General features: G+C 33.1%; 1 protein-coding gene across 1 annotated transcript in view; it reads right to left on the bottom strand.

The window, feature by feature from the left end:
• Positions 1–26691, bottom strand: part of LOC119832605 (sodium-independent sulfate anion transporter-like) — a 29959-nt gene that overhangs the window by 2622 nt on the left and 646 nt on the right. Inside the window, exons 2-10 of the mRNA XM_038356287.1 lie at positions 13059–13232; positions 9407–9673; positions 6107–6234; positions 4849–4941; positions 3274–3493; positions 2278–2442; positions 1552–1739; positions 814–928; positions 220–365 (exon numbers count right to left, since the gene is read on the bottom strand). Coding sequence (XP_038212215.1) covers positions 220–365; positions 814–928; positions 1552–1739; positions 2278–2442; positions 3274–3493; positions 4849–4941; positions 6107–6234; positions 9407–9673; positions 13059–13232 — 1496 coding nt within the window. The remainder of the gene's footprint in view (positions 1–219; positions 366–813; positions 929–1551; positions 1740–2277; positions 2443–3273; positions 3494–4848; positions 4942–6106; positions 6235–9406; positions 9674–13058; positions 13233–26691) is intronic.

A 26691-nucleotide genomic window follows, 5' to 3' on the forward strand; every position in this document is an offset into this window, starting at 1 on the left:
ATCGTTAAAGCATAAATAATCAAGCTTAATGGCCTTACATTAAGGTATAATCTGACCAAAGTAGCGGTCTAAGCTAGCTGGTGAATTCTTATATTCGGTGAAGACGGGAATGCCCAGCGGTATTTGCAATTGCTAACGAAAGATACAAAAGTACTTTAATTCTTTTTTTTTTCTTTCACATCAATTTACTATGAAAAAATGCTATCCTCTGTAACTTACAATAGCTCTAGACACCCGAACAGAAGGTCTGGCGGAGGCATACAGCAGGAACACCAAGTTGACCGCAATCCCGGCCACGATCCCGAGCTCCAAGCGGACCAACAGACACGTCGCAAACGTCACTACCGCTGGGATTATGTCTAATTCTGAAATAAAAAAGTGAAAAGTAAAAAAATATAGATATGAAAAGTTTTAAGTTATAAGTTCTAGAATTTTCATATATAATATACGTAATTTCCAACACAGCTATTAATTCTCAAGTAGTAATTTATTTTAGAAATATAGTAGTAGATAACTAATAAATAAGACAACTACTATTCTTTTTTAAATAACAATTGTAATTACTTTCACTGAGAAATATTTTTTGACGTAATAATTGTCTATTAGTAGATAGATAAATTGTTCAGTGCAATAAATGTTTGAAATATTTGTTTATGAATTGATGGGGTATTGTTTCTTTTAAAATTTCAACTAAATTATGTCTGTATTATGTAATCATTATAAATTGACAAAATATAATTTGCATAAATGTAGAAAAAATAGATCTAGTATATAAGAGTATAAAATATGAAATAAATGGTAGATTTGACTTACTCTTCGTCCGCCATATTGGTTTGAAAACATGCAACTCCATCATAAACACCACAGCCGCTATTATCACTGCTGCCAACGACGCTTTCGGTATATAATAGAAGTAAGGCGTGAAATACTGAAATGAGAAATATATTTTAAATAAGTTCGTTGAAATTACATTATGTCAAATTTTAGTTAGAATTTATTATACTTATAATACCTATATCTAGGTCCTAAATAAATATAGCAGAAGTAGGTAGAATTAGATTAATATGCGAATAGAGCATTAAGAACTACGTCTTCTTTCTAGACCCAATAAAGTGATTAAAAGAATCTGCTACTGAAGTATAATAAAGAGTATCAGCAGCTCATAGAGCTATGCTGCATGAGGATTCCTATGTAAAACTAACGACTACCGTGTAGAGACTAACGGCACGTTCTTATCAACGATTCGGGATACAATTATAGAGAAGAGAGGGAGGTGAAGAGGTTAGTATCTGATTCTATATTATTCTGTGACTGCGCCGTTGTATAGGGGTAGAGTCTTTCGCTACAGTATATATGAATACGTGGGTAAATGATAGAGTCATTTACTAGAATATTTAACAGAGTCAGCAACTCACTTGTAGAGTTAGCAGCACAAGAACTCCAGTGTAGAGCCTAGCGGTTTGTGTAGCGAAGTTTGAAGCGTAGTTCACTGTGCCGTGGGTAAATGATAGAGTCATTTACTAGAATGATTAACAAGAGTCAGCAACTCACTTGTAGAGCCAGCAGCACAAGAACTCCAGTGTAGAGTCCGCCGGCCGGTGTAGCGACGCCGGACGCGTGGTTCACCGCGCCGCGGGAGAGCGCGCCCGACACCGGCATAGAGTCCACAACAGACGACACAATGTTGCACACGCCCAGCGCTATCATCTCTTGTGTTGCGTCCACGTGTTTCCCTTCCGCTGTGGATCGAGAACATATCACTATTGGAATATAAGATATAAATATCTGTAATAGTCTGGGTCCAGGAGGATACAATTGTTTAATATGCCTACACAACACAAGTCAAGATCATTATAAAATTCAGAGATTTTTTTAATAAAAATCTTTATTTATCCGTACATTACATTGACATTTCATATGTGGCTTGAATTTTGAACCAAAACCTTATAACCTATATTATATAACTTTGGATACTAGTCGTCTCAAATAAGCTGAGCCTGTATCTTAGACGACAGTATCATCCTACTATGTATCTCTTAACATGGTAGTTATTAATTAGTTTCGTTATTTTTATTATTTACACATTACGTTAATATCGTTGTATATGATATCAAATCTATATGAATATAAAGAAGTGTTATAACATTGTCCCTTTAAATTGTACGTTACTCCAATGCTATTACCATAAACACAAAACACATTATTTATCAATGAGTATTGTGTTTATGGTATGCTACGGAACCAAATTTAGAGGTAAATATCCTCTTAAATACTTACAGAACACTTTAGCCAGGGCGATATTTTCCAAAATTGATAGCAAAGGTACAACAAATATGGCGGATCCCAGCGTTGACGACATCTCCATAAACGTGTAGGTGTGGTTACCCACCGTCGCTGAGAACGGAGGGGGAGAGAATTCTGGCAACCCTGGCTTAACTGTACCTGGGAATAAAACAGTGAAAATTATATTTATTAGTCTTTTTTATACATATCTACATACCTAAAACATTCAGAGATCAAACCATAATTATAGCTATGGTTAGATGGTTACTGGTAAATGTAAAAATATCACATTGTAGGCAGTAATATGGGTATGTGTTTAGTTCGGCTGTACATAAACTTAAATATCAGGTTGTCGACGTGTAATGACATGTTGTATTTTCTTAGAAAACGACGTTTTACTTTGTTTCGTAGAATTCATTTTAGGTCGAAACACTTAAACTATAAGCTATTAGCATTATGCCATAAGTTGTAGGCAACTCAGTATTACTAATTATGGCATATATTATTATTACATTGTATTAAACAAACTCGCTTTCTCTGTCCCTATGTATCTATGTATGCTTAAATCTTTAAAACTACGCAACGGGTTTTGATGGGGTGTTTTTATAGATCGAGTGATTCAAGAGGAAGGTTTATATGTTTTAATAACATATAGATGTTACATTGATGATGTTAAATTACTCCGAATTACCGCGACGCAGTGGGAAAAAGCTAGTATTGTATATATATATTGTTCAAATTGAATTTGATACCTTATCCTAATATACATAAATTACGTGTCACGTTATTTGTCCGCGATGGACCTCTAAACTAATCACCCAATTTAATCGAATGTGTACGCCGTGTGCAGTTTGATCCAACCTAAATATAGGATAGTTTTTATTGTGATAAATGACTACCCGGACGGAGCCGGGTCGTATAGGTAAATCGCATATTTTATATAAATGTGTCAATGAGATATTTTCTTTATCGAAACATGATATATTGTACCAGTCAGCATAAACGGTGTCTGGTTCTTCGTGTCGAAGTAGTAGGCGAGCGCGGAGCACAGCAGCACGACGAGGATGTTCCTGGTGGTGGAGAGGAACCAGAGCGCCTGCGACGCGCCGGCGCGCGCGCGGCTCACACCCCCCGCCCCCGCCGCCCCGCCCGCCCCCGCCACCTCGCTCGAGCTGTCTGACGGCTCGGTTAGCTTGATGTCTTTTACTTTCTGTAATATGTAGGGTGTTTATTTTTTGTCAATTGTAATTTTCGCTTTGCAATTAATGAAAAAATGGAAATATTTAGAGAATACAAAAAAAAATTCTGGGCGCGGTATTGTAACCACGTGTTTTGCCGCACCCTGGCAACGCTTAACCCTCACATCTCGCGTCACGTCACGTCACGTCACAGTAGTCCCCAAACATGTTTATTTTGTCATAGATAATAATAATTATTTTACGTAAATAAATTATAAAGTTTGCAATAAAAACAAAAATGATTTCGTAAGCCGTCGCAACGAATCGTAGACCAACCTAATCACAGAGTAACCAACCTAATTGTACCTAATTAATTGGTGTAAGGAAGTATTTTTGATGAGGGAATCAAAATCAACTTCGTTAACCGAGTTTGCACTATTGCTGTGTCGTTAAAAATGAACTACAGTTACCGCTCATCACATATAAACGTGATTTGTTTTTATTTTAATGTTTGTCCGTCAATCACGCTGAAACTACTGAACGGATTTAGATGAAATTTAGTATACATACAGAGTATGAGGTAACTTGGATAATGAGTACTTTTTATCCCGGGATTCGGGAGTCGGGAGGAGCGTCTTGTTTAATATAATGTTTTTAATCAAAAAATTATTCAAAAAAACTATATTTCCTGCACTCAAATTGCAATTAAATAATGTTAAAAATTTATTAAATACCACACAGGGTGAATAAAACACATTCATTAAGTATCAGAGTATCACTTAGCGTACGACCGCCGCAGGAAGCTCGAATGTATGTTATTTGCAATAGTCACAGTCAATTAACTTGCTTATCTTATGAATCGACACGTGTCTGCGCTGAAGCCTTTAGAACATAATCATTTCTAAAAAACCTATAACGCATCGTATGTTTATAGCTGCAAGTAGCATAGAAGACAAGGCACACACACAGGTACGTTACTTGTGTGTGTTGCCTTGTGTTTAGTGTTGTATTTTGGTTTTCCCACTAACAGTATACATGCGAAAGTAACTCTGTCTATTTATCTGTCTCTTCATCACGCCTAAACCATTGAACCGATTTACATGAAATTTGGTAGATAGTTTGAGAAAGAAGATAGAATATTAAATCCCATAGGAATCATATTCTATCTTTCTCGGGTCTAAAATCTATGTATCGAGTATACGAGTGTCGACTAGGGAAGCAGTACTACTAAATTATAATATAAATTAAGCGTTAACGTCTCCAATATCCAAGATTAAATGTTAAACGTGCAACGTAAAAAACTACGTGTAAAGTTTAAACATTTCAATGCTTCTAAAGAAAACACGCGTCACTAAGACACGACCATTTGCCCCGTCTATAAACTCACCCTAAGTAAAAGCAGCACGATAATACAAGACAGCCCCAGTACAGTGTCCCACAGCCTCGTTTCACCGATGTGCTCGTAAATTCCGGACCACACCTGAAACAAACATTTTACATGAAGTTCTATGAACTTTGATGTTGCTCACTGCAATACGAAAAAATTTCTTGTATGTACTATACAGAAATTTTTTTTGTTCGCCCTGTGTTATTGTATACTAGCTACCACCGCGGCGTCGCTCGCGTGGATTAAAAATTTTGTACTTCCGGATTTTAGAAGAGGCAGTATATATGGCATTTTATTTAAATTCGTATATTTCGTCAAAATATTGCAAAAAATAATCTATTTAAATACCTCTTGCCAACGTCTGATCAGGTACGCTTTTATTATGTGTACAGACTCCTATATTATTTTATTCCTCATATTTTTAAAATTACTTTTACTCCTTTTTCAATTAATATAATTCATTCTTATTAAATTTACAAGCGTGCTACATTAGTCATAAAAGAATTTTCTGTATATGTACTTATTTTAGATGTTCGAATCTCTTCAGCTGTAGACTTATGTAAATGCCTACAGTTCTCCTGCAAGATAATAAATAAATACCTACTCAATAAGTTTTATTTGCTGCTTCTCGTAATTATGATTATTTAATTTCCTAGAATTTAATGACCATACGTTTTCAATCATCCCAGCTATCAACATAGCGCAATGTACAAAAAATTACACCTACAAATACAAAGTTAATTCAAAACACAATGATATAACAGTTTTTAATAATGGAATGTCGAAGGCCGATAGAATGTCTCCATAACAAATAAAAACTGCGTTGAGTAAAGCCCAATTAGACAAAAAATCATGGAAAAAAGGGTAAACACAATCACTGTTACCTAGAGTTCGAATGAGATTTGTAAATAATATCGAAAAGTGGTTCATTTTTTTAAAGTTTCTTTGATAATTCGTAATATTCTATGCACTACTTCTTATGTTAAAGTTGCAGGGTTACACTGTTAGGTAAGACAATATTGACTCATTTGTTGGGAAAGTTGCAGTTTTTAAAAAGATCTGTTGCTTGGAATCGTTTTGCGATCAAATTAAACTAGAAGAGACAATTTAATAAAAAAAATCCTTATGTCTAGAAAGTAGTTTTCATGGCTAATACACATCAGTAATTTGTGTATAAGGTACACCAAGAAATAAACGTATAGTTTACTCATATCAATATTTTAACTAATTCACTAGAATACAAGTGCTAAAATCGTACCTGAAGGAACTTGCCACCAGGGAAACTCAGGCCGAGGATGTCCTTGACCTGCGTGGTCGCAATAATGATGGCCGCTGCTGAGGTGAAGCCCACCGATACTGGACCGCTTATGAAGTCGATGAGAAAACCTGAACGAGATATTTCGTTTTACATTTTGAGTCGCGGGAATCCACAGTTTAACTATGTTTAACATTTATTTTAAAAAATATTTACCTAAATCAGACAAAAGCTTTCAAATGAACCAGTATATGGCTGATCAGTTCGATATTATAAGTATACTAGCTTATGCCCGCAGCTTCGCAGGCGTTAACTGAAGTTTTAAAGATTTAAGCATACATACAGACGCGGAAGGCGACTTTGCTTTATACTATGTAGTGATAAATAAATCGTTTATTGATATTGTTTATAGGTAAATTGAGATTTAAGGAGTTTTTGATCGAAACACAGTTCGATGTTATTAATTAAAACTTTTAGAAAATATGTCTGGGGGAAAGTCTGGAAAGATAAAGTCTGGAGGAAGGTTTACGTCCGACGCCATGTTGGTTACCAAGAGGTGATCCATCAGTTCCTTCGCAAACAATCTGACAAAAAAAAAGTTTAAGGCGCCAAGAAATACTGCTGTCTATATTGCATATAAACAAGTCCACAAGTTATATAGTCGAATTCTTAACTAGAGACCGATTAATTACGAGAGGTGAAAACTTTGTATCTATCCCTTTTTCTTGAACGATTTTTTTCAGACTTATCTATAACCTATATACTACTGTAATGACATTAAGCTGAAGAATTTTAAATGTGGTACTTTAAAAATGTAATGCACAGTAATACATAAAATCAATGAAAATACACACATTCGGCGCACTCACGCATATAAAATCGCATATTTATTGTTTTTTTTAATGATCGAATTTCAACCACTGGAGGACCTCTAGTTATAAGTTACCCATAAATAACTTGTAGCTAAGTAAAGAATTTTCCTGTATCATTATTCTACGTAATTATTAACAATTCACATTATTCTTAGTAGAAATACAATGTGCTTACGTTCGTTTTTATAATCACGGTCTTAACATATTTAATTAAAATAGTAAAAATATTTTATGTACAATTTGTTATAATAATGATAAGTTTTTCCAAGAAATGTAATGATTCCACATATCATATTATTATGTTTTCTTTTTGTGTTGAATTATTCTCATTTTTAGGGTTCCGCACATACAGCGTAAAACATGACCCTACACCTAAGACTATGCTGTCCATCTATCCCGCCGTCTGTCTGTTTTTTCATATGTGTGTGTCTGTCTGTCACCAAGCTGTATGCTGTAATGCTGTCTCATGAACCCTAATAGTAGTTGAATTTTTTTTGGATGGGTGACTGACTTTTTAATGTGAAATGCATGTGGTAATTACGATTAAATAAATAAATAAATAAATATTTTGAATGCGTTCATGACTGATATGTATTCGTTAGTCAATAGCGAACACATAAAAATATATTCTATTTATATTTATTAACAGAAAGACCTAGAAATATTATAAATTAGTATGTTGGTTTATCACTTATTTGTGAAGTATACAAAAGAATGCAATAAAAGCTATAAAATGTTAGTCAACCGTGCAAGCCGAAACTAGTAATCCATAGACCACAGTATATTCATATTATAAAATATAAAATACTTCAAAGAGCTCATATGTTCGCGCCTTAAAACAAGTCTAATTACTTCCTAGTTGATATTTTCATAATGAAACTTTAAATTACGTTCGCTTGGATACATCGTGTGACTAACAAACACATTTATTGCTACTAACATAACAATGTATATATGCAAAATATTTATATTGTTGTTGCAATGTTTTATAATCACGCCGTGTTTCAGACTGTAAAAAATGTATGACGCATTTAAAATAACTATACGTATAAACGAATATTACAAATATTTACGCATATTATTCCGTGTAATAACTGGTATAGAAAAGGGGCTATTTATATAATAATGTTAGTTTTTCAACCATTTTATAAATTAGCTGCCGATTATATGACATCATTACATGTTTACAATGAAAAGATAATGTTTAGGAAATAACAAATTATTTCAAGGTCATTAGCTCTAAGCATAAAAGGGCACAGACAATAAATTCTTTTCTGTAGTCTTTGCCTACCTGAATAAATAATCTATAATCAATAGATATGTAAATTATGTTTTGCAATTATTCAGAGACATTATTTGTCTGTGTGTTCAGGCCATTTTCGATACGGCATTTAAATTTTATTTATTATTAATGTTTAGTAAATGTTTTATTATATATTCCTGTTTCTGAGGTTGTTATTAAAATAACTTATTGTATGCATCATGAAGGGAGTAATATTTTTTAAATTTATCAAATGATCATGATGATAATGGAGTGTGAGTTTTAATGTGGGAGTCGAGGGTATTTCAGGACGAATTGGGTTAGCTCACACCGGGGAAGTACCACACCCCCACAGGAGACCAGCGTGAAAAATTACCATGCAATAATAGTATGCTACTGTGTTTTCTACGATGAGTGGGAGTGTGGGCCCGAGGCTCGTTTCCTTTCCCTCACCCTTTCCTTGTTCTTCCCTTCTTTCCAGTTGTCAATCCTTTCCTTCGTTTAGTTCCATTCCACATTAAAGTGACCTTATTTTTAATTTACAAAGAAACAACGGACATTCTTTAAGGTACATTCTGTTACCGATTAGATACGTGTTTTGTTAAGTGCGGACATAAAAACAATTGAATAATGTAAATAAATAGTGGCGATTCGCTTTGTGAGGACTAAGGACAAACAGCATTAACGTTAACCGTTATACATTTTATTTTATATGTCAGTACATAAATGTCAAGTTTTAAGTCGAATATGGCCATATTTTATACTAACCGATTTTGGCTGAAGGTTTTAATAATACAGACGTAATGTTTTATTTAATAATTAAATTGACGTTACGTAAACCAGAATGGTCACGGGCAGCTAAATCTGTATATACATTTATGATAATGTTACTTTAAATAAGTATATGTTGCTTATTGTTGTTATAGACGCAACGGTATTGTACTTTTTGTGTGTTTTACTTAAAACGCTATTATCATGACATTAAAAATAATGATAGGTATAACACCAACTAATGGTAACCAAGTTCCTTTAAAATTTAACTTATTTACAGAGTAAGAAGATGAAAATTTTACACCCATTTAATAATAGGAACCGTTTACCCACATACAATGAGCATAATGTAAGATAAAATAACACTATGTAAATTTATAGAAATAGTCAAAAACTCACCTAATTGTAAAATGCCCATAACAAGTTCGACGCAACCAGACAAAAACGCCAGAAGAACAGCGAACTCTGGACCCAGACCGTGCAAGTTTTCTCTCGTAAGGATAGCAGCTATTGCCGTGGGGCCGATAGCTGAGTCCTTGACGGAGCCGAATATTGTGTAAACGAAGCACGCCATGAAGGAGGAATATAGACCGTACTGCGGAGGTAGACCGGCTACGTTCGCGTAGGCTATCGCTTGCGGAATCACCGTCAGACCGACTGTCAGACCTGAAAGAGATTTGGAGTTAGAAAATGTATTCAGTGTATTCCGCTAAAGTACTTTAGGGGTTCCATGTTTTATGTAATAAAGCATTGTGGAACTTATTTTATGTTATTAATATGTATTGCTTATCATGTTAAATTATATACAATTTTCAGTAAGATTGAATACAGACAGAGAGATAATCAAATACGAAAAATAAAATATAATCATCGTAAGCTAGGCGCGAAATTTTCCATAATTATTTTTCCGCATTAAAATTTTATTGGTGTTCCACGCCAAACTTAATAACATCTTTAACGTTCTTCATAATGAAAATGTGATCATTATATTTATAAACATTATTATTTATTATGATTCCGAGATCCTCCGTACAGTATGTTTTTGTCATAGAAAATCTATAGCTAATATCTGTGCTTCATAACATTCAGTAAGATTACGTAAAGTAACGGTTCTCAGTAATTAAATGCATTTTCTTCTTGACAATAGACAATGGACGTTTTCGAAGAATGTGCCACAGATAATGCGATTTTCAATGTAATTGAAAAATAACCCTATTACGTGGCACTTACATCAGCGTTGTAATTTTATTGAACAAAAAGCTTTAATTGCATAATTATTGGAGACTTTTACAATTAAAGGTCATAGTAGTTTCTGCTGTCGCTTTTTAACAATGTGTCTTTGACAATCTTTTAATTGTAGTATTATGTATTAGTATTATGTCCATACATGTTAGTTTGGAATTCAGATTGTGTCTGAAATAGATTGTTTAAACTTATTTGGTTACTTATATAGATGGCATATCTATATGCCATCTATATGTATATAAAAGATCTATCTTTTATAAAGATTTTAAAATAAAACAATCAACAGATTGTATGTGAAATAAGGGAACTCCTCCTCGTCCTCCTTGCTTTAAAATCAGCAATTTGACAGTTTTGGTATTATCGCTTATAGTTAAGTTATTATAAATACTGAATATTCTAGTCTATTTTCTAGTGTCCAAATGTCGTAATAGTCTAGAATCGAGACGTAGGTTAGTGCTTGCAACAACATAAAGCACACAATAGAAATCTCACTAATTTCACGCTCCGATACCTCCCGTTGTAGAGATTTTTTATTGTAAAACATCACAAAGGTCATTGGTTATATTTCGCAGTTTAGAAATTAAAATGGTCATTGAACTTGTAATAATAAGCATTCTGCATAAATTTATAACCAGATTTCTTTAAGGATGTGTATCAAAAGATAATGGAAGTAAAATAACTGAACGAAACGAACTGTCGATAAACTTTGTTGGCTTGTAGTTTTTTCACGTAAATATAATAAAATGGCCGACATGACTTTGTCTTTAAGGAATAATATATTATGTCCTTAACCTAATATATCAGAACGGGGATTTGCGACTCAAGACATATTTTAACGTGCTGGTCTAGGCTGTTCCAATACCGAGTCAACTGAAGCCAGACTATTATTGGAATTATAGAAAGGTTTAGAGTCACTACTCCCTTACTTCATTTTAGTGTTCTACTACTCGACCAACAAGACAAATCAAATCAAACTATGGTAATGTTATAAAAGCTGATTGAAAAAAATTGTTTTAATTTTGCCAAACCGCGAAACGCGAAATCTCTCGGCCACCCGTGATCCCGCCTCAGCAATCGATTTTTTTATACTCTATCGGTATTATGGCATCGAGATATTATGGCATATGGAAAGGATATTATGGCATATGGAAAGGATATTATGGCATATGGCTAAGCCTATGAATCCCGCCTCTTGATCATTACATTTTTTTTCTTAAAAATGTTCTCATTTTTAAACATTTCAATGCTATAAAACTGAAAATTAAACTATCCATTTGTTCCAATTAGCAACTGTTTCCCTTGGATAGTCTATTTATCAAGGATTATATACTATATCACGTTACGATGAGTAATAGCGCAACAGCAACGAGAAATGCGAAATCAATGATAGCAGACGAAGTTGCATGGGTCATCTAGAATCAACTTTGCAACAGCAGTCCATCTATTTATATTGCATCATTCTAGAGCAAGACCAAACCTCTCTGATCTGAAGACAATATTTGCGCATTCATCCTCCATCCTCCACAACTAGAGGCACTTGGAAGGGGATTTAGAAGGGATTCTGTTACCGAATAACTGTGGAGAAACGGACTCCACAAAACAATTAGGTTGCAGGAATGGCTATTGGCACACATAACAGTAAAAATTAAACAAACGTAATATCTGCACGTGTTTCATTTAATTTATGGCTACGACTCATTGCTAATGGCGTTATCTTTAATCAAGCGTGCCCGAGTGATTCGTTATAGTCACATTTCTTTTATAGCTAGTTTATATATGCGATATTTTACACCGTATAAACATAGCATATAGTATGGTAAAGATATTTCTTCGATTATAGATGTTTATTCGAAAAACATAATCAACGTTAACAAACTTTATAAGTATTAATTCGTATCCCCTAAACGAAATTCCAACTCTTAAAGATCATTACGTAAACCGTACCATGTAAGTTAGAAGTATAAGCTCTACTAATAATTATGAATGATGATGATAATTGGTGTATCACATAATTTGCATATCCTGAATATTCTTAATTCTTAATTCGTATTAGCTGTTTACTTTTTTAAATGTGTTTTTTAATCTCGCACTAAAAACACCAATTATTATACAACTAACTGCGCCGTAACTGTAAGTCCGTATCCCGTAGGAATATCGGGATAAAAAGTTGCCTATATGTTATTCCAGTTCTCCAGCTATCTACGTACCAAATTTCATTGCAATCGGTTCTGTAGTTTTTGCGTGAAAGAGCAACAAACACACACACATCCTTACAAACTTTTGCATTTATAATATTAAATAGTAGGATTCAACATGCAATGTCTTGCATTCACCTTAAGAAGTAATTTATAGCTACACATAAAAATACAGTAATTTTTTTGCTGTCCTTACAGCTGTGTACCAATAACGCGAAGATAGTGTGTGAGCGAGAAGCAAATAGGAAGTCATCACAAGGAGCACAGTATGATATATAATAAAAACTTAATGTAGGTGCGAAATTTCGTGGCATTTTTATTTAATTAAATTAATTACAAAGTTATAAAAGTATTTATGTTGTATATGTGTAACATTGTTCAAATAAAATATTTATGGTAAAGGTGATATTGGCGTGACACTCACAAATACACTAGCTCACACTGAAAATGTATAACGTAAATAAGGTTATTTTAAAAATAATGTTAATTTTCGCTAACAGTATTGTAGATTGTTATTTAAATGTTGGATCGTATCAATTTAAATAACATTTCTCTGACCAAAAAAACTTAATAATAAGCACGATCTAATTGTAAAAGTAAATATATCTTACCTGCAATGGCATCAGCCAGCCCATTCCTTAGATTATAGTTAGGGAGCCATGCGAGTATGGGCAGTCTTCGTAGTAGGGTCTTCTTGGAGCAACAAGCCCGAGCTCGCTTGGCAACGTCACCTCTCCATCTGCTCTTCTTTGGGTAACCGGCGCTGGGGTAGGAACCATTTGTACCTGTGGATAATACACTTGATGAAATACTTAGTTGTAAGTGTGCTGACCCCCCCTTTATCGTGTAATTCCCATGTGTTTCACTATTCTCCTCTTAGACAAATAATTGGTCTGTCTAGTAGACTGAGATACTTTTTTGTAAGCCTCAAGCGGCAGACTCGGCCGGTTGAACACAGACCTATACCACAGGCTTACGCCTTAACCACTGTACCAAGAAGGTGATCAATGCGGGACAAGAAGGCGACTGCCTCTCACGGACAAAGACAAAAAATAAAAAAAAATATTTACTTAAATGACGAAAATATGAACCGATATAAAATGTTTGGAATAATGGAATCGAGCACGATTCAGCATCGATATCGGATTGGATATCCTTGTCGTCTAGTCCACTCCTTTATTCCCGTCCCAATCCTTTCCTTAGATATCCTTTACCTCTTAAAAGTGAACAAGGCATTAGCAGTGGCTCTTTTTCTCCAAACATTCATGGGCATTGGTGATGAGTTGTCCAGTATTACATAAAAAATTGAGTAATAAGATAGCTACGTGCTTCGAATATTTTTATAACGATACCTACATATTGTGGTTAAATGAATTTCCTTGACTGGTACCTTATTCGATTTTTCGTCTGGTAATTTTAAATCAAATTATCATACAGTTGAATTAATGCAAATTAAGTTTTATATGTCATTTACATTTTGACGTCAAAGGTAAAACAGCTGTGTGAACTAATTATAATAATTAATTAATAATTTTGTTATGGTGATTTTTCCGTGTTTATGTTATTAGTTTTCTATTGTCAACATGTAGGTTGAGGATATTCAGGGTAATGACTAATGACTGTGATCTGCCATGAGTTCCGTAAAACTCGAGAACGGCTCGGCCAATTCGACTTTGTTTTAAGTTTTTATTAAGGCACAAGGAAGGTTCTTATGGAGAGAAAAAGAGTACCAAGGGTGGAGCCAGGGCGGACAGTTAAAAATTAACGGGCTATAATAATTTTATCTTCGCTTATTCTAATATGCAATAAGTGTTTAAAATATATCGGAAGAAGGATATTAAATTTGCTGATTCCATAAGTTTATAGTTTAGTGTACATTAAATTATTTTAATACAATATAACAGTATGCTATTGTTCCAAATATATACTGTATAAGTTAAATAATGTTGTATGTATGATATTAAATAGAAAACAGTTTGCATTTTCAAAGATATTTAAAACATAATAGTCCTTATTTCGCAATCCTTTAATTCCAAGCCAAGCTAAAAACTTTAAAAAGAACTAAAAAAATCAATAAATAAAACGTATATTTCATTTGCAAATTGCGGTCAATGTCCAAGCTTATCAGAAAATAAGAAAGCTGAAACGAATGCAAGCGAACGCCAGGTGTTCAGCTGGCCTTGGTCCTTGACCTTTCATCAATGTTAGTGTTTCAAATTTAATGTCCATACAGAGAAGATTTCAAGTGATCTAAGACTTAATAGCAGATGTTATTACTATCTATTGTGTAGATGACGCTCGACAGCATTATAATAAATCTATATTGTTGTACTATGTTGTTTATTAAAAAATGTCGCCTTCTAGGACACAGAATGCTGATTATGGTATGATATGATTTTTGATCCTATACTAAATCGATCATTGAAACATCTGTTTCAGTGATGAGATGGTACAAATGATATGATGATAGTACTAAAGGATACGGGACCTCACTGTTATGTCCAACATATTGTTATGTCTAACATTGGACATCTTTAAAGGTCAAAACGACGATTTCATCAATAAAATAAACGCTAGGGGCCAGAGAAGGCGAGAGGGAGGGGGGGAATACTACGAAATATATTGACTACACGAGTTCTGTTAAAGTAGTGCTTTATGTATGAAATACAGCTGTTAAAGTGACTTCACTGGCTGGGGTGAGGACAATCAAACAAGGCGAGTCAATGCCTCTGTGGGTTCGGTCGTTTTCTATGTACACAATACTTAATTTTTCATTTTTTTTCATTTCATTTATTATACGTACAACATAACGTGCATCTCTGGTCTCCACCGTTAAAACCATCTTTTAAAACTAAAATTGAAATACGATCCAATAATTTGTGATATTAATAATATCCAAGACACAATTTTTTTGGAAAAATAAATAGCAACATCTATCAACACATTTAATTAAATAATAATAAAGTGGAAGCTCTGACACAGACGTGCGTACATCCATACTCTAAAATGACACAGTACACCAAAAACATATAAATACTAGTTGTCTTACAAAGACCAAGCTGAGTTAATTCATTATACAAGAAGTCCAAACTTTCAACTACTATACTATATACTATTGGATATGAATAAAGGCTCACTTGCTCTCGGTCTATTTGGACGATTGATCATTTGTAATCGTGTGTTGTTAACAGTTTGTTTGAACGTAAAAAGATCCAAGTGGTATAATATGGTTAGAGCTTTTCATTCTCTTATATTATTTAAACACTGATGAGTAAATGGTCTTAACATGCCTACATATTAGTCGTATGAGATAGTGCACAATTATCTGAGAAAATATGATATGAATACTCCATGTATTATATTTTTTTTCTTAAATTTCTATGTGTCCTTATTAGTAGATGATTGTTACACGTATTGTAAAATATACGTTTTTATATCAGTAAAATTCCATATTCGATATATTCTAAGATACATTTCTTATTTGTATGGTATCTAACATCCAAAGTTGATTTAAGAGCTCAATACGAAAACAGGGAAAAGGCGGTCAATTAGCATAGACAAGTGATATAGGTTGATTAGCATTTGGAAAGTTCTAGCACATGTTGTGGGGACTGGTTTTAGCCGCATTTGTCAATGCCACGGCAGGGGGAAATTGATGTTCTGTTTTCTAAACGTATTTTGCAATTGTAATTAAAATTTTCGCAATAAATAGGTGCGTAGGCTCTGGTGCTGAGTTGAATCAGGCTATATAAGTTAATGGTAATTCGATCTATTTATAAATGACACAAAAAGGAAGGTACATAACGTTTTTAAAGTAAAAGAAGCAATCTAGAATATGTTCGATTTCTCCATGTTAACATGTAACAGCGTGACTCAAAGTCAGTGCCAAACAAACAAGTTAATAGGAATTACATAATATACAACCCGAAGACACGTGCTAGGAAAACGTAATCGTACGATTCTTTAAGTATTGTAAAAGGCCCCTTAATTATTTATCAATTCACGATTTGTCTCTATTTAATTAATTCAGAAAAAGTAGAGGAAAATCCGTATGAGAAATACAATATTCAAACTAAATTATGGAGCAAGTAGCAAGAGATTAATTACAATTATTGACATTTAAAATCGAAGCAGGAAACAATTTATTGCACTTATAATAAACCTTTTCTACAGTACCTAGGCTCTCTAGTCTAGATTATAAAATGAGACCAAATGACAACAATTTTCTATAAAAAACGAAAAGAGATACGTTAATTGGTTGAAAACCGAGAAAAAATATTCCATCGAATCATAAACCACCAAGTTCAAACAAATATACTATCTATCAGGTAGGTAACTAAACATGAGTTCAAATATCTACATTGTATACGCAAAATCTAGGAAGCCTAGATTGTGTTTAACATTGACGTACAATAGCCAGGTCTTCAGTTACGATAACATGGTCTTGTTTTAAAAAACAAGTCACTACGCGAGGTTGGTTATACACATCTTTCTTTTTTATAGAAAAGCGTGCAAGCGAACTGTGCGTATCAGTCACCTTTTAAGGAATCATAATAAACACCACTTCTTTACAATAAATTAAATTATGAAAGACAAACAAAAGATAGTCGATGATTGGTTCAATTACAATCTATTTGTGTAATTAAATCAAATTTAGTAAATAGTTTGATTATGTTCATATTTATTCAATTTCTCGAATACCTGACTCTACTAGCGGTCCGCCCCGGTCGGTACACAATTCGGACAGAATTTGAATTTGTGAAATCTGTCCAAAAAGTCCTTGATATAAGCACGTTCAAACAAACAAACTCTTTAGAATTATATTATTAGAATAAACTGGAGGTAGTTTGGTGAAATTGTAGAAAAATGGGCATTAGATAAACAATAATATTAGTACACGGATAACTATTACAGTTTTCCATTTCAGTACAGGGCTCACAATAATCATTGTCTCACACACAGCTACACAGGCAAATAACAATGTCTTTGTGTGTGGTCACGGTTCATCAAATAACAATGTCACCTCGAGCTATTCACATGCTCATGAAGTGTTCATGGTACAGATAGTGCTACGTGACATACGTAGTTTTGGAGTATTTTGTCAATATCTTAGTTATTTAATTTGAAAGATATTTAAGGAAATAATTGACAAATGGTTTGGAGATATGCGTTTTGATAAATCGTCATATGATATCTTCTACGTTATTTCAAAAATTAATGTTATATGTACATGTACTCTATAAAATATTTCAAGTGAAACTTCTGCTTTTCTGAAGTTTATTCTAAAGACTTAGGAATACATAAGTCATTCAATCTCATATTTCGTGCCTTCAGCAGGAAATTAGGACCGATTAGGACCTTTTTGACCTAAATATAAAAATAGTCTACTTTTCTCTACTAATTATATAAATTTGTTTGACCGCGTTAATGTCAGTAATTACTGGACCGATTTAAAAATTCTTCCATCGTTGGATATGTTCGTGGTCCCTAAATGCTATAGGCTATACATATATATGTAAAACCTAAAGCATAGAGCCAAACCCGCTTATTTGTTATAAAATATCCTTTGTATAATATTCTGTGAAACTTTTGAAGTTGTAACAATAATATTACTACTTGTAAAACCTTTTTACCACAGAGGAAATATTTTCTTAGGTGCAGCCAGATACGCAATACGAGTTTGATCTGTCATCGGATCATTACTTGGCTTGTATCCTTTGTTATTCATACTGATGTGTCTTTTATTATCAGTTATTGGATAATACACGCTGCACCCCGCCGGTTATAACTCACTTCTAGTTAGTCTTAGAGCACAACCTTGTATCGTTGATGATATCGTAATCACCATTCTTCTGTTTGAATGTCCAACGTCATACTATGGATTAGCATCCATCTATCCTGCTTGTATTATATAACGCAAAATTAGCTACGATAGTCAGAAGAATATGATTTCTAGAAAAAATAGTGGATCGGGATGATATTAATAATATTTAAAATACGAATATAAAGGGTACTTTTTATTTCGGTTAAGGAGGAAAATAAGTTACACGGAAGGAAATTTATAAATCCCTCTCGAAAAACGATTGTGTTTGTATAAAATAAATGTATTTTTACACCCAAAATGACATATAAAATTAACCGTTACCGTAAAAAGCACAGCACAGTTGTAGGAAGGCCCACTCGAATAACTGCCTTGACGGACTAATTAGCGGATAAAAACCTAATCAGCCTTTCCAATCGCGCGCAGGAAATCGGTCCGCGCAAAAAACTGAGTTCATCTCTTCGAAGATACTAAGCTCTTTGTTTGCTACCATTTGTTTATTTTTACTACACTGTGTACGTACAAAGGCAGAAGAATAATTCTTGCTGAATGTTCTATTAGCGAATTAATGGCTATAACATAAATTGTTTGCTTCATTGCATGTATGAAAGTTTATTGGTTTGTCATTTTCTATCAATAATTATATTTATTTTATCGGAAAAAATATATGAGAGAAGTTTGTTCCAGAAATTCATTGCATATCTAGGATTTGTGTTCAATAGATACTGCTTTATAATAACTCAGAATCGCGAGCAAAATTTGAAGTTAATAAAATATTACATTTTGGGATTGTTAACTGCTATGAAAGTTGTTACTCGTTTTGTTTTGGGATATTTATAAATTAAAAGCCACTGTGGCCTTCGTTTTTGAATGCATTTGAGCGAAACAATTTTTGGTTTCGTGTTTATTTTGATCATATTATACAGTTAAGGTAGTGTACAGTACACTCCTCCAAAAGACATATATTCTTCAATAAGAAACAGTGAAATATTATATTTAATTATCTTCGAATAACGCGAAACCGTGCTTGCTAAGATGATATTGAAAACATTTCGTAAGATTTTTCAAACTATTGCAACACTTTTGAAAATTAAATTTGAACATGTTAAGCATAATAAATACGAATAATATATCTAAAGCGAACACGGATGGATGCATCTTTGTATGACTTCATATTGTAGCGCTAATCCGAATTGTTAATATGTAATACACAAAAGACTAAATAATAAGAATTACGTCTTTTAATTTAGTCTTTTGTGTAGCGATAATTCTTATCTCTTAATTTTGTTTAGCTATTATAACTTATGTCACGATCTCAGGAAAAAAAATCAAGCAATTTATTACATATCAACAATATGTTTGTTTAATAATTCTTGGTTGCATTTACAAGTGAAGGTTCTCAATTCGATTGTATGTTTATGACTCGATGTTACTCTATAGACTTAAGGGTATTTAACTGATTGATATAATAATTTTGTTTTAATAGGAAATTGTTGACATTTGGTCCTATGTTAAAACTTGGAGTACCTGCACCTTGGAACGTCGTAGACCTTTTATGTAAAAAACGGATTAGATTAGTGGGAAAGGAGGAAAGTTTGGGAATACAAATATGACTGATATCGTATTTGTATTAGTTTGTACGTTACTATTAAACATTTGTATTTTACCATTAGAAAGTAAATCTTTAAGCAATAAAGGCAATTTATTCATCCTGGAACAATCTAGACTGAGATAAAATTAATTTGTTAGCACACTAGGATTCCTATATACGTCATCACTGAGTCATAGTGACACCTTGAGCAGCGTCCCCTCACTATCCTGCCCTCTTATCGAATTTAAAACGTTGGAGTGAGTCAAAAATGATTTAACAACAAATAAAATGAGGATGTTAGGTAATGCTATGAATGAATTACGTCTTAAGTGTGTAGAAAGTTTTTAATTTCTATAAATAATATTTAAAATGTGAAGAGGACATATATGGTTAATTTTTATATGTAAACGAATGGATTTAAAATTTACTATCTATCAGATCTCTATGGTCGAACTTTCTTAAAGCATTTTTTCTGTTATATTGATTACTAGCTGTTGCCCGCAGTTTCACCGACTTAAAACATTATCGTGGTACAAACTTTCCTTCTCTATTTTATCTCCTTGGGGGTAAAATACATCAAAATCCTTTTCTTGTCTGGATTCTTGGATGCCTACCATCATACCATCTATTTGCATGCCAAATATCAGCCCGATCCGTCCAGTGTTTTAGACTGCGCGTTGATAGATCACTATGTCAGTCAGTCACCTTTGAGTTATATATTTTTTACTCGTATATTAATACATTTTGGAACACAAAAGTGTCCTTGAAAATTAAAAACCGTATGGTCGTGTTTGGTTCAGTTGAATACGTGTTGTTAGCGATTGTAATTTTGATTGATTGTATTGTGACGTATTACAATACAAAATGGCTTGCTATCCAAAATTCCATGGCATTTTTTTTGTATTTATTTAAAATATAAATAAGTAGTAAAATAACGCGTTCGTATATACGACACAGCAAATCGATTGTAACCGTAACTGATAGTCATAATGTTATCAGGCCTTGCTTGCTCAACCATAAAATAGAAATACCTTTAGTAAAATCTAAGGTAAGATTCAAATCCCAATGCAAAGTAGAAATGAATTCAAAAATGAAAAAAAGGTAAAGTAAATGGCAATAGTCTCTTAAAATTATATTTTTTAAGTTTGTCTTCTAGTAACTTAAACTCCTCATCTGGTATAATCAGATGAATTCGCTTTCGTCTTATGACGTCATCACGTTAGTACGTACGTATAGAGTAATATCAATATATATCACTATCACTACATATAAAACAAAGTCGTTTTCGCTGTCCCTATGTCCCTATGTGTGATTAAATCTTTAAAACTACGCAACGGATTTTGATGGGGTTTTTTTTAAATAGATAGAGTGATTCAAGAGGAAGGTTTATATGTATAATAATATCTATTAAACTAATTCGAATTTAACGCGTGCGAAGCCGAGGACAAAAGCTAGATGTAGCTAGAGATAAATATATACACGTACATAACACACTCAATTTTGTTCAATGAGTTAAGCAATCACACTAATAGCATAAATGTGAAAGTTTCTTTGTTTAGATGTTTGTCCGTCAATCACGCTGAAAGTACTGAACCGATTTTGATGACTACTGGTATACAGGCAGGGCAGAAGCTGACTTGGGTGATAGGATACTTTTTAGCCCGATTAACTGCTCCCTTGGAATAAAACAGGAATAGACCGTCAATAAGTCATTTATAAATGTAAATGTCACGCGGGGAAATTCGCGGGTGGAAACTAGTTTATTATAAATCCCTACTAATATATATGTATTATAAATACGAAAGCAGTTCTTTTTTTTATGTCATAGCGGGCAACTGAGCTAGTGGTTCGCCTGATGGTAAACGATCACCACCGCCCATGAACATTCGCAGAAGCTCAGACCTCTGAGAATGCGCTGCCCGCTTTTAAGGGATAAGGAAAGGATTGATGAATGAAAAAAATAATTGGACTGGGAAAAGGGAATATATATTTCTGTGGGGGTGTGGTACTTCCCCGGTGCGAGTTGGCCCAATTCGTGCCGAAGCATGCTCGACTCCCACAATAAAAGTTCAGTCTGTTCTGTCTGTTTGTCTGTCTTTTTCTTCTTCATGCCTTAACCACCGAACTCAGTTAGATGAAACTTGCTAAAAAGATAGTTTGAAACCCTTGAAAGGACATGAGATAATTTTTTGTACTGGAAATCCCATGGGAACGGTTGCTATGCTGGTAAATCCCTGTCTACCTTTACCATTGAAAATGCGGGCGAAGTCGCCTGAGGAGAACTAGTCACATATATATAATACGTATATAATAAGGAGCAATAATTTGATTTGCTGTTTCTTTATTATTAAATCGTATTTAACGCAAAAACTAGTAGACCTAGTATAAAATTTACTATTTTTTTAATTTCATATCTAAATATATTTTAGTAGGCTGTATTTAATGAAATTTTTATTAACGAGACAACAGAAACAAAGCAAAACATTAGCAGTATGTAATAATGTATTAATTCGACAATCCACTCAAGTCGTGATTCGTGACTAATCCGCAATGTTTCTTTGAATACAATTAATTGTGCATTGTTATACCATAGCAATGTGTTAGTTTATCTAAGGATTGCTATAATAGTTTTTCTTTTTAATATTTTGCATTTAGTAGGCCACACACAATAGGTTCATACACTTTATTAATATCCAATATGCTTCATAAGTCCTTTATATTACTAGCTAGCAGCCCGCGCCTTCGCCCGACTAGTGAGTGGAAAGCACGGACAGTCCTAGCGTATTTCCCCGCATCCCGTTTCCGTGCGATTTTCTGTATAGAAACTTATTACATGTCATTTTGCAGATCTCAAATTATATCTATACCAAATTTCATTTTTCGGTTTAGTGGTTTTGGCAACAAGAAGAGACAGACAAAGATACAGTTATTTTCGCTTTAAAAATATTAGAAGAGACTAATCTCTTATAATATTTTTAAAGCACCTAGGTACATTTGACTATTGACATATAATCTTGAAATGATCCATGATAGAGACGTATTACAAAAATACCTATTTTGCTTGGCAAAGACCATATATATGGCATGGGATATAATAAACGACAACATTAAAACAAACATACTTTTAACAATTAATATAGGATCTGACCAAAATGTAAGCTAATGTGACTATGCAAGTCGAATGCTATATGGATCTCGGTTATACACACATTTGAATTTAAATTGATTCGGAAATATCAGTCGTCGAATTATAAATGTTCGCTACAGGCGACAGGTTTTTACCGGTTCTTTTCAGAATTCAAGAGCCACCATTGGTTAGCATTTGTGATGTTGATGATGAGAATTATTTAACTACAACATCCCAAACAATTTATCTTTCCTTACTAATTCTTATCTTTACTTCAGAGTCATTTTTAGCCCTTGACGAAGGGGAGATTTTATGTTTGTTCGTCGATGGCTGCCTGTGTGTGTTTGTACCTGTGTCATCATAGCTCTCAAATAGTTGGACTGATATTTATTTTATTTGAAAGCCAGTTTCCTTACGGTGTTTCTCAGATGTAAACTATGGAAATCAAAGATGGCCGACGCGATAAAATGTCTGGTTAAATATTTTTTCACCACTATCCATTTGGTACCCATGTGGGTATCAAATAAAGGCTAGTGAAATACCATGCAGTATTTCAAATTTCAAATTTAAAATGGCCGACAACATGACCTGAGTGTTGTGTTCGGAGAAAATCAAATATAATCTTCTTTAAAATATATTTTAGTATAACAATATTTTACACATCACTTGGAATATTTCAGTAGAACATATTATGATGTATTTATATTTGATTAGCTTTTGTCTGCGGCTTCGCACGCGTTAATTCGGAGTAGTTTAATAGATGTTATTATACATATAAACCTTCCTCTTGAATCACTCTATCTATTAAAAAGACTCCCATTAAAATCCGTTATGAAATTTTGAAGATTTAAGCATACATAGGGACATAGGGACGGAGAAAGCGACTTTGTTTTATACTACGTAGTGTTAATAGATTTTAACAGGACCGTTTTTCTGGTCTATTTGATAATATTTGGTTAATATTTTGTGTTGTTCGTCTATATTTAGCCTAAGTTAGTGCATTACAGATAAAATCGAAATGTCTAGATCTAATAACGTTGCGGTGAAGGGCTGCGGAAGAATATAAATGTTACCATCAAGGCTGATTAATAAAATGCGTATTAAAAGATTCCTGTTCGTTTGTTGCAATCTCTAAGTTTTCTAGATTTTTTATATGACTTTTTACTCATTTATAGAGGTAATGGGTACCTGGATTTGGAATTAGAAAATATTTTTTTAAATATAGATAGGAAAGGAGGAAATGTTTTGATCTTGTAATAATATTTGCACTCAATATTATAAGGCCGAAGAGTTTGTTTGTTTGTTTGAACGCACTAATCTCAGGAACTACTGGTCCGATTTCAAACATTCTTTCAGTGTTAGATAGCCCATTTATTGAGGAAGGCATATGGAGATATGTAGAAGTAATATATACCACGGGCGAAGCCGGCGCGGGCCGATAGGTATAACATTGTTCGTTCAAAAAATATATCTTAGCTATAAACGAAATTCAAATATATTCTAGGTTTACTGGTAGTGTAGTGTAGTATTATGTTATCTGTGGTAATACTTAGATTAAAACGAGTAAAAATCATGACGAAAATTAATCAAGTATAAATAACAATGTAAGACTGTATTCAATGATTAAAAAAATAAAAAAAAAGATACGACAAAATTGCGCTTTAAAAAATTCTACCGGGTTTATAGCTTACTAGCTGTGCCCCGCGGTTTCACCCGCGTAAGTCCGTATCCCGTAGGCATATCGGGATAAAAAGTTGCCTATATGTTATTCAAGTTGTCCAGCTGTCTACGTACCAAATTTCATTGCACTCGGTTCAGTAGTTTTTGCGTGAAAGAGCAACAAACACACACACATCCTTACAAACTTTCGTATTTATAATATTAGTAAAAAGTAGGATAGTAGGATAGGATTTCATGATACACTTAAGTTATTTTATAATACACAGCTAGCGCCTTGTAACTACTGGATAAAACATAAATATCGTATAAATATTGTATGGATGCATAAATTGTTCTCCTAATAGTGTTTATTCTAATAAATGATTTCATGACACAGGTGATTTTTAATTGCATAATAAACACATGCCTCTCTCTACAATATGAGTATTTGTCATAATGCCAGTTAAATTGTTTATAACATCCGCACGTACTTCATATTTCACAGATGATAAGGTTTAGATAATATGTGTTGGATTTTTGTAAAATTCCACTCAGACTTTGTTCAGTATTCATTACGATCATTTTTATAGGAGATCGAATTAAAACATAGTTTTGGACTGTAAAGGGATTTTGCGAAAATCGTCTCTGTGAGTATGGGAATAACTTACAAAATACAATTACAATAAATATACATAGTTTCAAGCCATATTCTCCACTGATGATGTACTACTACTGTGTTGTCACCGATCCTTGATAAAAATACAAAGTTTGAATAAATCTAGTTTAAATAAGTCAAAATCGAGTTTTAAGGTTTTCATACCACCATATAGGCATAGTTAATAAAAGTGTGCTGATTTTATATCTTTTAAGCATAAGAACTAAAATCTCATCATCATCGTTAACACCGTATCGAAAGTCGTGTCAGATTTAATTTATGTAAATTTCTGGAATAGCATAGATAAATATACCATTAAAAAAGCATATGTTGTCATAAAATGTTTTAAAAGTTGGTATATAATCGGGAGTTAATTTTTAATCGATTTAAAAAAAGAGGTTCTCTATTCGGATGTATTTTACATCCGAATAGAGAACCTCTTTTAGCTTGTATCTGTAGCCACAAAACTTTCGCCATTCTTTTTTCTATTTTAAAGATGGTGTTTTCCGTTAAAATGATGTCTAATTCAGACAATTTGGAAGCGGTTCAGCATTTTATTTAAAATAATTATCAAAGTTTTTGTGCGTTGCCTTTGGATAACTCTCTTATTGAAGACATGTAGGTACGTATGTACGTATGTAGGTAGATATAAAACCAGCAATAATTAACATATTTTTCCATATAGATAATAGGTCAATTCTAACAGGAAGTTCTTACGTGTTTATATTGGGAGATAACACGAAAAAAATGTTCATGATTTACTCGTGATTTGTTTCTGCAAGGTCACTAGGAAGAATATAGATTGATTTGACGTTTTACAAGAATAAAAAAATACTAGTTTTCGTCCTTTGCGGCCTTTATAAGAACTAGAATATTCACTTTCTACTCAAGCAATTAAGACGATTAATTTATTTGAATAGATAATTTATTATGTACGTTGAGACTGTTTGTATTTAAAAATAAACTGTTTGACTACATTAATATTATGCAGAAGAAATGTTTGTAAGGGTTTCACGCAAACACCATTGGACCAATTTCCGAAATTCTTTCAACATTAGAAACATGCAATTACATTGAGTGACATAGGCTATATATGTACCACGGGCGGAGCCGGGGCGAACAGATAGTATTTAATAAAAACACATTTCTGTAAGAGGTAATACATTGTTGGTAATCTTTACAAATAATTTTTTAAACAATTTTTAAAATATCCTATGCATGCTTCAATTATTTAAATTGGGAAATATTTTCCTTAATAATTGTAATTAATTGAAAAGAGCAACTATCTTTAATCACCTTCAAATAAGTCTTTCTAAATATCTTTTATTATTTAAGGCTATTTTTTACAATAATTTCCTAAGGGAAGTGCTAACGATTATAATTTATTTCTT

Source organism: Zerene cesonia, chromosome 15, assembly GCF_012273895.1.
Source record: "Zerene cesonia ecotype Mississippi chromosome 15, Zerene_cesonia_1.1, whole genome shotgun sequence".
NCBI lineage: Eukaryota > Metazoa > Arthropoda > Insecta > Lepidoptera > Pieridae > Zerene > Zerene cesonia.